The sequence below is a fragment of the Thunnus thynnus genome, chromosome 10 (genome assembly GCF_963924715.1).
Source record: "Thunnus thynnus chromosome 10, fThuThy2.1, whole genome shotgun sequence".
In the NCBI taxonomy this organism is placed as follows: Eukaryota; Metazoa; Chordata; class Actinopteri; order Scombriformes; family Scombridae; genus Thunnus; species Thunnus thynnus.
In genome coordinates, this window is record NC_089526.1 from 13,808,529 (window position 1) to 13,821,207 (window position 12,679).

At 39.9% G+C, this 12,679-nt stretch overlaps 1 protein-coding gene across 3 annotated transcripts; it reads right to left on the reverse strand.

The window, feature by feature from the left end:
• Positions 1 to 346: 346 nt before the first annotated feature.
• pex5 (peroxisomal biogenesis factor 5) lies at positions 347 to 12,660 on the reverse strand. 3 transcript variants are annotated; one of them, XM_067601133.1, is made up of 17 exons: positions 12,330 to 12,660; positions 8,603 to 8,759; positions 8,444 to 8,482; positions 8,149 to 8,266; positions 7,876 to 8,022; positions 7,585 to 7,669; positions 6,996 to 7,086; positions 6,524 to 6,646; positions 5,346 to 5,459; positions 4,886 to 4,969; positions 4,410 to 4,529; positions 4,034 to 4,177; positions 3,813 to 3,883; positions 3,052 to 3,273; positions 2,701 to 2,866; positions 2,456 to 2,613; positions 347 to 1,616 (listed from the first exon to the last, which is right to left on the reverse strand). In XM_067601133.1, the coding sequence occupies exons 2-17, from the start codon at positions 8,714 to 8,716 to the stop codon at positions 1,370 to 1,372; spliced, it is 2,043 nt and encodes a 680-aa protein (XP_067457234.1). In that variant the 5' UTR covers positions 8,717 to 8,759; positions 12,330 to 12,660; the 3' UTR covers positions 347 to 1,369. The 3 variants fall into 3 exon arrangements, with proteins under 3 accessions (XP_067457234.1, XP_067457236.1, XP_067457237.1); XM_067601135.1 differs by lacking the exon at positions 5,346 to 5,459 and having other exon boundaries at positions 12,330 to 12,650; XM_067601136.1 differs by lacking the exons at positions 5,346 to 5,459; positions 6,524 to 6,646 and having other exon boundaries at positions 12,330 to 12,644.
• Between the last annotated feature and the right edge of the window lie 19 nt (positions 12,661 to 12,679).

Below are 12,679 nucleotides of genomic sequence, written 5' to 3' on the forward strand. Positions count from 1 at the left end.
CTCATTTGTTTCCTTTTTTCAATTTTTTTTAAACATACTAATTGATTCTTTTTAAACACCATAGTCTATAATTATATTGGTAACACAATCAAGGCTAAATACTTACTAAAAACAATGACTTAAAACAGGCTCATATCTCATATATCAACTGGAATTAAAACTCCAAAATACATTCTGAAACACAAGCCTGTTTTTCTTACTTTACTTTCATTATTTATTACATTTTAGATTTAAACTCTTGGTACAAATGTTCCCAACTTGCACACGCTGCCATCTGTTATCTGTATCTGGTTCTATGTCACCTGGAGAATTTGCTCATCGAGTCTGTAAAAAACAACAACAAATGTTTGGAATCAAAGCTTTATTGCTGAATATTATATTAAACATTGCAGTCAGGATATAACTAGCCTGAAAACAATTATAGTGCAACAATTATGTTACAATACACAATATGGCATATAGCATTATTTTACAATGAAGCAAATCGTTTTACAAGAGCGATATGAAAAAGAGCAAGAGGAGTCCAGATATTTCTCAATGATATTACAATTATATGATCTTATCCTCCGATGTACGATTAATGTCCCCAACCCACCCCAACACACACATAGTGTACACACACCTCATCATAACAGTAACAGTCCCGCTGGTTGTCAGTTCATTATCCAGGCTGATAATTGATTACGAAAAAATTAAATAAGGTATAAAAAAAACAAAACAAAACAAAACAAAAAGCCGCTGTAGCACTTCTGACTAGTGTATGTACTCTGGAACGGACTAATCCTTCTCTCGGGAGCACTTTTGATAAAAAGCAGTACTCTTCTCAATATCACAGCAATATTGTACCTTAAAATCTACATAACCGTAGTGAGTTTACAGTTCAACTTATAACCTGTTTTTAAGAGAAGCTGTGAGAGCGCTGAGTTTCATAACAAAAACTGTCACAACCATTGCTGGTTACTGAATACAGAATGGATTCAGTCATTTTCATTATTTACTTTCTTCATGAATTTCAGATGAATAATTTTGATATTTCATTAAACTCAGTTCTCCAGATCAACAGAGCGGGAGGAAATGTGAAGACTGTCAAACATGTACGATACAGTGACATGACTGTATTACTGCTGGCTGCTACTTTCCAGGTAGAGACTAATACTGCAATATTTGATAAAAGTCATTGAAGAGCACATGGGCACGAGATGTCTCTAGGATGGTGGATAATTCACAGTGTCTTCCTCCTCCATTTCTTTCTAACCGTTACTTGTTACCATGTCCCGGTTCTTTGCATCCTCCACTTCATTCAGTCACCCAGACATTTACCTCCCAGCAAGCCACATTCACACTCAATAAGCCCTCCCCTGGCTGGTCTTCATTCTGGCCCACCCTCAACCTCTCTCTGGCAGAAGTGAGCCAGCAACGTGTCCAAGTCCCGGCGGTCAGCAGCAGCGTACAGAGAGCTCTCTCCCATCATGCTGAGAGCCATGCGCAGGGTGGACCAGATGTTGTCAGACATCACGGTGGCTGCGGCAACTCCAGGCCCCCTCGCAGCTCTCGCTCCATCCCCGGCGGCCTGGCGCTGTAGGGACAGAGCTTCAAGGAAGTGCTCCACTGCCTCTCTGTGGATAGAACATTTAATTTTAGCTAGATTAACAGTGATTACATTAAAACAAGTTGCAATATTCTGATATTAATCAGATAATACAGCTTTTTCTAAATACTTTGACTGCAACAGCACAATAATTGGAGCATATGTATGTATATGAAATTAGACATTCTGATAAAAAAATATAAGAAACACCTCTCAGTATACGGTCGTACAATCCCAGAGAACTACAAACTACAGCCTGCAAAATGACCAAAAAGTTAAATTAACACCTCTCTAAAACAGTTTCAACTAAAACTGAACATTATAGTCTTCATGAAGGTATGATTTAATGCAGGGCTGTTTTTATTAGGCTGCTTTATCTTTAGCTAGTTGTGCCTCATAAACAGCAGCTGAGTGTATTTTACAGAACTACTGTTGCCATCTAGTGGAAGAAAAAACAAGTGTACTGCACAGGGGTTTGTTAGGTTCTAATAATATCCCAGATACACAATCAGATTAAAAGTAACTCAAGTACAAGGAAAATTTTGTGTTTGAATTTTAAACAAACAATATACATTATAGTGATTCTGATAACTGAAAAGTGAGACAAGTAAAGCTGTTAAATGTAGAACAGAGAGCTTTGGTTTCCTTAAGATAACGTGCTAAAGCCTTACATAAAACAGCCCTGGATCACAATAACTACGTCTTTACATCAAGTGATCAAACCTCAAGTCCATGACAAATTGCAATAGGGCCACTTGTGTGTTAATTTCCAACACTTCACACAAATACTAGTACTGGCTCATGTTTGGCACAACCTTCTCTTGAACCTTTTTTTGTTAATTTGCTGGGCTCCACAGTGATCCTGACCTGTGTGCTCCTAAGTTAACGCAGCTGATTCCCAAGTTGTAGCGACTGCGGACGAAACCTGGCTGCAGTTCCAGGGCTCTCCTGTAGGCGGCCACTGCCTCCTCTGAGCGGCTTCCATTCGCCAGCGTGGCGCCCAACTTATTCCACAGCAGGTAGTCCTGAGGGAGACAGAGGTAAAAAGCTCAGAAACAGACAGAGGATGTGGTGTGAACGAAGTGAGACTCGGTGTTGGTGTTAACACTAACCTGTGGTGTGACAGAGAGAGCGGCGGTGAAACAGTCCACCGCCTTGTCGTACTCTCCGCTGAGGTTGAAGAGAACTCCCAGACCACACTGCAGCTGAGGGTCCACCTGGGCGGGGTCGGAGTTTGCTGCACGCAGGAACAGGGTCTGGACGTCAGTAAACAAAGATCTGTGTAGGGAACCCAGAAAGAAAGAGACAAGTGGAAAAAAGAATCAGATCAAGATGCAATTTATTACCAGCATTTTACTGGATGCTGGATGTGTGATTTCTGTTTTAAAGCTGAAATTGTTCTGCATCTCATATAAGTATAGAACTGAACATAAACAATACAAGTAAGTCAGAGTGATACTCACTCAGGCAGCAGAGACCCGAACCTCTCCCTCTCCTTCTCCCTTTCTCTGGCACCCTCCTTCTGGCGTTCATGTTCATTCTGCTCCCACACAGAGCGGTATTTTGGATTGTGTTTTAGCCAATCACAAAGAGTCTCACAGGCCTGCCTGTGCAGCGATTCGTTGGTGAAACTGACAGCCAACGCCATCAGCGCAGTCAGGTTGTCATTCTTCAGCTCTATGCATCTGATGGAAGATGAGAATGGAAAGACAAACAGAGTCAGAGAAGAAATTACTTTGTTTTTATCCAGAGACAAGCTTGTAGTTGAGTTAATGGTGGATTAATGTCATATCGTACAACAAAGGTTTCAGAAATGTAGCCATAGTTACAGGAGTCAACTGGCAAGAGTGGTAACTACAGACATAAAGCTGAGCTGGAAGATGGTTTTTATTGTCAAGTACTTACATTTTTTTTTTGCTTTTCGCATAATGTGAATTTAGTTGACATTTACTCTAAATGGGGAGCAGAAAAGCAGCTTGAGCCTATAACCACTGAGCTTACTGAGCCATGAACAAGTGAATCTTTAGTGTCATGCTCCATAAACCATATTTTATATCATTCACAATTTCTAAAACACTTTCTACTCAGAAACAGGCATTCATTGCAGACACCTCTGCCACCTGTTTCTAATTATTGCTAAATATACTGTTTTAATTTATCTGTTTTGCACTTAACGTGACGGTTTACAGTATTTTTATAGTATTTTGCAATTCTAATTTCTGACCTTCGGAGGGCGCTGATGGCAGCGAATTCCTGCTCGTTTTCTGCCTGGCAAGTTCCCAGATATTGCCAAGCCTGCAGTTTAAAGGAAATAAATTTACACACAGACACACGATAATCATTATGACTGCTTTCTGTGGGGAAAAAATACAAGTAAATTACAAGTAAGAGATATATTTATTAATATGAGAGTGATCAAAGAATTAAACACTGAAAGATTCTCACCAGTTGGTTCTCTGGTTCTCTCTGTACAGCACTTTCAAAGAACCGAACGGCGCCCGGTATGTCCCCGGCCTCCATCCTCTTTACTCCCTCTGACAAAGGGTCCGGGTGGGACATGTAGGGGTTGTCCTCTTCAAACTGGTACCCCTGGGACAAACACAAGGATAAAGGGAGGATGCTCAAAGTGTTGCTATGTGTCTTCTCCTAACAGAGCACTGTGCAGAAGCAGGGACTGAATCATGAGCATGAAATGCAGTAACACATGTAATGTGCTATTATCGATCTGATATTTCTATGTCTAAAAACGCTGAAATCCTTCCAACATGAAAACAAATAGTGTTTCTTAGCAGATGCCTGTTCTGAGCAGGCTGACAGCTACCTTGTCATAAGAAGTGCTGAGTAGCTGATCGAAGTCAGACAGCCAGGGATGGCTCTCTGCATCCCTCTTAGCCATCTCCTCCCACTCCTGCTGCAGCTTCTCCCAGAAATCCACATCGCTCTGATAAAATGACACAGATACACACCATTACTTCACAGCGTCTCCTCACGTCATACATCATCCTGCACCATAGACAGTATTGACCTTTTCCGAAGGAGGAGTGAGTGTGTACTGATGGTGTTTTTGAGCACAACTGAGAAAAGAAAAAAAACTCTTTTGACTCGAACAAGATTAAGTTACTTAAAAACCTTGATGCTAATTGTTGAGGCAGAGGAATTCTCTGTTTATTTCATTACCCACTGACATTTTTAAAATCTCAACCCTCCAGGTCACAATCTGCTTTTATCCTTATGTTATTACTTCATCCAATTAATGCGGTTCAGCTTTGAAGTTTGAGTTCCAATTGATTGCCTCACCTCCACTGCAGCTTTGGCTTGTTGGAAATCCGGTCCTGATGTGGTGAACTGGTCGACCCAGGCTTCAGCCGACTCCTCCGACACCTGAATAAGAGGCGAGCAATGACAGCGGTTGACTGTACTCTGCGTGTGCTGGCAAAGGAAATAATTATTTGAGCTGAGGATGGGGGACATTAAAACAGGAAAAATATAGAGGAAAGTGAATGGAAAGGAGGAAAAGATGAAAGAAGAAACAACACAGAAAAAGCAAATTTTCTCCTACTCTTCCTTATTTTCCTTACCTATTAACTCAACTAATTTTACCTTAATCACAGAGAAAATGCACTCTGCTGAGCGTATCTTACTTTTGTTTATGTGTAAAACAAAACACTAAGTATAACACTGGTGGCAAAACTCTAATATATTAATACCTGAAGCTAAATAAAGAAACCTATCGCTGCCACGACCACAGAGGTCCTACCTGCCTGACGACCTTGGCCCACTGCTCTGCCTGTTTAGCTTTAGTTTTCTCAATCTTCTGATTCTTCTCTGCCGGTTCCAAGGGAAGACTCCCTCCCCCTGTCTCTGTCAGGAACTAAGGCGGGAGGCGAGGAGGGGTGGCGAAGGGGAATGGGACAATGTTTTGAGGAGGCGGTGGGCAGTTGGTGAAGGGTTTATTTGGTGTAGGAGTATATTTAGGTGGTAGGAGGATTGATGGATGGTGGTTGTTAATTGAGGGAATGGCAAGTCGAGAGTTCGAAGGCAGGTCAAGAATGGAAAAGTACAGGTAAAAGTTAGAGGGCCATGGTTATGAACAGATATCCATCATAATAAACAAGACTAAGCTACACATGCAGAGTATAGGATGAAAGCCCTTTTCAGCCAGTAAAAGAAGCAAACAATAGATGAATAGTTAGGTATACTAAAGATGAAATGTACTCACGGTAAGACAAAATTATGAAAGAGTGAATCAAAATGTTGAGTTACAAAATCAAAATTAGATAAAATTATGAAATAATAAGTCAAAAGTTTGCACAATAAATTTTTTTTCTGACTTATTACCTCATATTTTGACACACTATCTCATAATGTCTCACCATGAATATTTTTATTTTCCTCATGTCTTCACTATTTATGTCCATTTTTTTCTTTTCCTGGTGGAAAAGGGCTTCCGTAGTGTTGTGATTTTATGGGGGAAACTAGTTTAAGTCCTAAATCTGACTTCAGCCTTTTTTCTGCCTGAACTGAATGAAGTCAAAGGAAGTGAAGTGAAGTAAGAACTTGCAACACCAGCAAAAAATAAATAAATAAATAAATAAATAAATCAAGAACTGAGGGGAAAACTGAGTCAAGATGAGAATACTGATAGCATATACATAAAACACTAAATGTATGAGAAGACATGCTGATATTCATAAGAGCCCTCTCTTTGTTGAACAGTTTCCATCTGCAATGCTACAGTGCAGCCTTGAGATTCATATTACAGCGAGAGTAGTGGCTGCTTTTGGTTACATTTGTGGAAAATGTTACACTGCATCAGATACTAGGGTGATGAGTCACAAGGCATACGTCTATACTGTGCAGAAAAGAACCAATATGTTTCCCAAATGTATTCCCAGTTGCAAACCAACCCCGTCCTCGGTGGGCAGCGAGTCGTACCTGGTTGAGGTTGGAGGCCCAGTTCTGAGCCTCCTCGGCCTGAGCTTTATCTGTGAGCTGTTTGTCTGTTCTGCTCTCCACTGTGACACTGCCCTCGCCAATTTGCCTAATGAACCGCAGGAACTACACAACAACGAAAGGATAAAAAAAAAAACAAAAAAAAAAAAACACGACAACAAAACAGCATTTACCATCACTAACTGGTCATGTTTATACTAATACACTGCAAGTTTCTTTCCAAAAAACTTAAAAGTCCATCTGACATCAATCTGAGACAATAAACTTAAAAAACAACAGTAAAACTGAGTCATCTACATTACCAGAGCACAAAGCTCCCGCAAAACTACTCAACAACAACAACAACAATAAAAGAGTGGAGAAAGAGTATGATGACAGATATGTGAAAAGAAACAACACGTGGTATATAAAAGGGATCCGACGGCTGTCAGGTGGACGTGAAGTCGCTGCTTACCTCTGTGTTCTGTAACTTGGGGTCTTCGACCTTTGAGACGAGCTCATTGGCTGTCTCCCTCAGCTCCTCTGCTGGTTGATACTCTTTTGTCCTGTCAGATTAACAACTAAAAATTATCAATATTATACTGTAAGGAGTTGTAAAGATCAAAAGAAACAGGTTTACTCTGCATATGCAGGCTGGAAAACATCAGTTCATGCTGAATGTTGTACTTTGCCTCGTTGTACAAGTGAGTACTATAGAGGTCAATGCACTATGTTGATGATTAGATATTTGTAAGGCCAAAACATCAGCTGTGCTATACATTAGCTTTCACTTCCTGTTCGGATTCTTCATTGACTTTTTAGCTAAACATCACTACACAAGACTAGACAAGGTTAAAAATAAAATAGAAATATCCACTCAACGAGAACATTATCAAGGTATCCATTTTGTCTTTTTGTCCTCCTTTTCTCTTGTGTTGCCTTCTTCATTTAAGCCCAAATATTTACTGCTTATGCTCCACATTTATTGCAGTGCGCCTGAAGTAGTCATTTATGTAAGCAACTTTTCATCCAGATACAAACACTCTTCATTCCCTTGTCCTCACCACTCATTCTCCTTGTCTCCCAAGTCTCCCAGCCACAACTTCTCCTCCGACTGCTCCAGATACTCCTCCGCCCAGCGACCAGGATCTGGATCAGTGAAAAAAAACAAAGACAATGTGAGAAGAAATATTACATACTATGCAAAAATAAAATCATTTTCCCCAGAAACGTTTGCTCTTAGGCCACAGTGAAATGTATGACATAACAGTGTTGACTAAGCTAAGTGTGTGTTTACAGAGTGAAACACAGAAACAAGAGAGTAAGAAAGAGCGATTATAACAAACTAAAGTTACCTGCAGCCTCAGCGATAAACTCCCTCGTCCAATCAGCATCTGCAGCATCACCAAGAGCGATGAGTCCCGGCGTGGAGGCAGAGTCAGGACCCGAGACGAACTCTGCCGCCCAGTCACCAGAGAGAGCCAACGCTGCCACATCTGGAGCTATGACATGGAAATAAATGTTGCATAAAAATGCTGAAAAAAGTGATGTGGTCAAACCTACGTCATATACAAACCACAAAAAAAGAATAGATGAACTTAAAAAAAAAATAAAATAATGAAATGTACCCCTCTGTGGAGCCTGTCTGTAGCTCTGCTGGTCGATCTGCTGCATTTCCTCCAACAGCTGACCCATGTCAAATGTGTGTGGGGGTCGTGGGGGCGCCTGAAGGAACTCATTCACCAGCTGGAGCCAAAAAATAAACAAGTTTTTTACAGCTAACAGTGGTTGAATCAAACTTTTAGAGATTACATTCAGAAAATGCAAACAATATTTGGCAGACATAAACACCAGCCACATTGCTTTATTCATCAAATAGTGAGGAGGTTTTATTAAAATGTATAGAGTATATTGTCAACAGACCTCTTCCTCAGTTGCAATTTCAATGGGAGACGGGGCGATCTGAGAAAAAATGAGAGTAAAAATTTGCAATTTCAATGATAATACTGAAACTGTACGACATTATTTGGCTGACATTATGCAGCTATTTCATTTACGAGTGGACATGTACATATTACTCACTGTAGGTGTTGAGCGGTGCCGCCATGCCCCCCCTTCCTTGGTCATGTGACTGGTCAACTTCATGAGGGGATTGGCTCCCCCACATTCTGCCTCTACCAACTCCCGCATCGCCATGGCAACACAAGGACAAGGCAACCCCAATCAGACCACCTGAGAACTGAGAAGAGAATGAATAGATGCATTACTCTTTTTTTTTGTTGTTGTTGTTGTGGACAACTGCAAAAAATTCATTCTGAGAGTTAATGGTGTCATGTTTATTTGGCATCAGACCGTCGTTTGTAGTCACACAGAAAAACGGCACCGGATCGCTCAACTGAGAGATGAATTCAAGAATATTACCCAAAAGCAAACTGCTTAGTGTTAGATTTAATGCCAAAATGAAAATGACAACATTTCAGTCTCCCACAACATATAATTCAAAAACCAAACAAGCATGAATGCACAAACGAAGAAAACAAAAAACATTCTGTGTTTTTTAAATTAATTAAAGATTGAGAATCCCAAACATGATGCAAGACTGTACATTAGTTTGTTTTGAAGGGTTTTTAAAACACATCTGTCTCTTGTTCCTTTGGAGACCACTTGTAAGTTAACAAAATCATCTACCAAATGCAGGTTATCTAATGTAATGTAACATTTCCTTCTAATTTGGGATTTTTGTCATTTAGGCACCAATAAAATGTCAGTATACTCACATATTCAAGCAGATAATCTTCAGTATTGTCGTCAAAAATCTTATGAAACACTTTCTGTATCAGTAAATCTCTTATAAATATGTTTTCATGTTTCTGATCTCTCTAACGGCTGACAGACCCACCAAGGTGAAGTCGTGAGGGTGCCCACACTGCACTGACAGTCTCATGTCACATAACCAAATTCAAGCTCCATCTGCTGTTTTCCGTGTCATTTCCTGGCTTAGGTTGAACCATGAATAATGAGGATGCGACGGCCCGGCAGGCACAAGCATTCACTGCATATTTCACTCAGCTTGTCAAGTAAGAGAAGTAAGTTTTTGCTTTTCACTGATGCCTTTAATAGCAACAAAAAGACAAGATTTAAAGCTACATCACCATAATTATGATGATAACCAAAATCAGCATCATGTAGGGCTGAGTATTGAACTTCAGTACCTTTTCGGTAACAGCTAAAATGCGTCTGTGGCAACTGATATCAAAAGCTGTTATCAAACGTCTGATCATCTTGTTTCCTTTATTATTTAGGCCTATTTATTTTTATTTACTTTTATGAAGTATGGCTTCTTTTATAAAATTAAGAATGGGTGTTGTAGACATTGTTTATATTTTAAAGCAAGGCTGCAATGAATGATTATTTCCATTATCAATTAATCTGTCTATTATTTTCTTAATAAAATGATTAGCTGTTTGGTCTTTAAAATGTCAGAAAATGATCAAAAAAATGTCGATCAACATTTCCCAAAGCCCAGGCTGACGTTCCTGAATGTCTTTTTTTGTCCCAACCAACAGTCCACAAACCAAAGATATTCAGTTTACTATCTTAGAAGTCTAAAGAAACAAGGAAATATTCACATTTAAGAAGTTAGAACCAGAGAATTTTTGTAGCTTTTCTTTAAAAAATGACTCAAAACGATTAATGGATTATGAAAATAGTTGGCCATTACTTTTCTGTTGACTAACTAATCAATTAATTGACTAATTGTTGCAGCTCTATTTTAAATATTATTGTATGTATTGAAATTCTAGTATTGAAAAACAACAACACAACCACACTGTAATATAATATCACAGATAAATACTACACAGTAAATATTGATATCAGGTCGAACGTCGTTTTTTAAGTGATGATCACTCACCCGATAGTCCAAAATCAAAACAGCAAAAACAGAAAGTCCTTATGACAATTACTGACTGTTTTAGTCACTTAATGCAGCTCTAAACCCTGAAAATAATTAAATGTGGTCCAGGAGGCAAACCTGCTGCTCATCTCACTGACCTATATCCACAGCCCAATGATGAACAGCTGACAAACTGTTATACACGCTGGCCTACTCAACTTCTCTAACCCCCCGGGAGAGATACGTAACAGTTATAATTTCCATAATGAACTGTCAGGAATAGAAATTTAATTCCCCATCTACTCCACTCTACTCTATTCTACTATAGCAATGTTCACTTATAAATCACTACAGAAAGTATCATTCTTGAGAGTCCATCCACGTGGACGATCCATTGATTACACAGTATAGACTATAATTTTAAGGATATTGCGTTGCTAATGATTCAGACAGCTGCTGTATGATGATTAGGGTCAAAGTAAGAGGATTAGACAAAGATATTAATACTCACACTATCGCACATAGGCCGCAGTGACACCTGTTTACTTTACATACCACAAACTCATTGGCTGACTGAAAGTTGTGCAAATAAAAGGAGTAAGTGTGTTTTTTTCTACTGGCCTACACATTCTACATAAATGTTAACGCAGTGGTTCTCAAACTTTTTCACATCAAGGACCCCTAAACTGGCACAAATTAGACCACGGACCCCCATCTGATAAGATTTTTGATTTTAGAGGTTTAATTACAGAAAGTGTATGAAACCTATGACCAAAATATTCACACATTCTGTCATTGTGTTACTTATAGATGGAATTATAATGAAAATAAATGATTCCTCTTTTTGCTCGGGACCCCTGGAGCCCCCTCAAGGGCTCCTGGGGGTCCTGGGACCGCAATTTGAGAACCACTGAATTAAAGGATAGGTTCACAATTTTTTTAAGTCTGTCTTAAAACAACAGTCAGGTGTCCATATGAGCACTGAAAGAGGTCTTCCTCGCTGTAATCATTCCTCCTGTTCACACTGGCTATTAAAAGATCCCCATTAATGTAAGTGATGGCGGACAAAATCCACAGTTTGTCCACACAGTCATTAACTTCATCTGCTTATATGAGTCTTCAGCAGTCTGAGTTAGTCATATCAAGTGGATATCTGCCACATTTACAGTCTTTTTAGCATCAAATTCCCTCTTTGTGTGACAGTGTTTCCCTGTTGAGCTGCAGTGGAAGAATAGTAACAAAAAGAGGGATTTTGGCACTAAAAACGCTGTAATGTTGACAGATATCTACTTGATTTGACTCATCTGGACTGAAGCTTCATATCAGCTCCAGGTTAACTTTAAAATACATTTTTTCACAGAAGGAGGCTTGTGGATTTTGACCCCCATTACCCATTACCCATTATGAGGGGATCACCTGATGGCCAGTATGAACAGGAGGTATTATTATAGCAAGAAAGACCTATTTCAGTGTTTACTTGGCCACCTGACTATTGTTTTAAGACACACTTGAAAAACTGTGAACACCTCCTTTAAATACAAAGGACAATTATTCAAATGTGGTTGTCTGACAGATTTTTTTTTTTTTTAATGCCAAACTACTGTCATGTGTCAAACCAGTAAACTGACTGGGTGACAGTGAATGAACACTGATAGCAATGTTTTGCTCCAATGCTAATTCTGGCTTCACTCTGCAACAATAGCTCGGTAAACGTGACTAGCTACGTGAATTTCCTCTCATGCAGCCAACATGCTTCCCGTCAAATATCGAGTCAAAAAAGGGGGGGAAGATTTCGGACATGAACGAGCCTTTTGGCGTACAACAATAGCGAGTGTAGCTGTCGTTAGCTGACGGTACTAGCTGGCTCCAGTAGGGCCAGTAGCAGACGGTAACTTAGCATGATGTTCATCTCACCGCCGACAGCTGCTGCTGTAGCCGACCCGACAGTCCCTCCTCTCCGGTCTGTTTCCGTATGATTTTATAACCGTTTTACGACAAAAGTTGCCGCATCCAGGCTGTTAACTCCCGCGGTAACCGTCTGAAACACGCCGTTGTGTGTTTTTAGCGCTTCTCTTTTTATTTACGTTCCTCCTCCATGACCCACAAAACCCCTTGCCTGGTCGTTTGGGGAGTCTCTCTCCTCTCCTGACGTTACGCCGTTACGTTTCGTATTCTCAGAACGGTCTTACGTAAAAAGACGCCAGGCATGAAAAATACAGGACGGAGTCTGGATCCAACCAAAGTTCAAAGGCTTTACGTAAAAA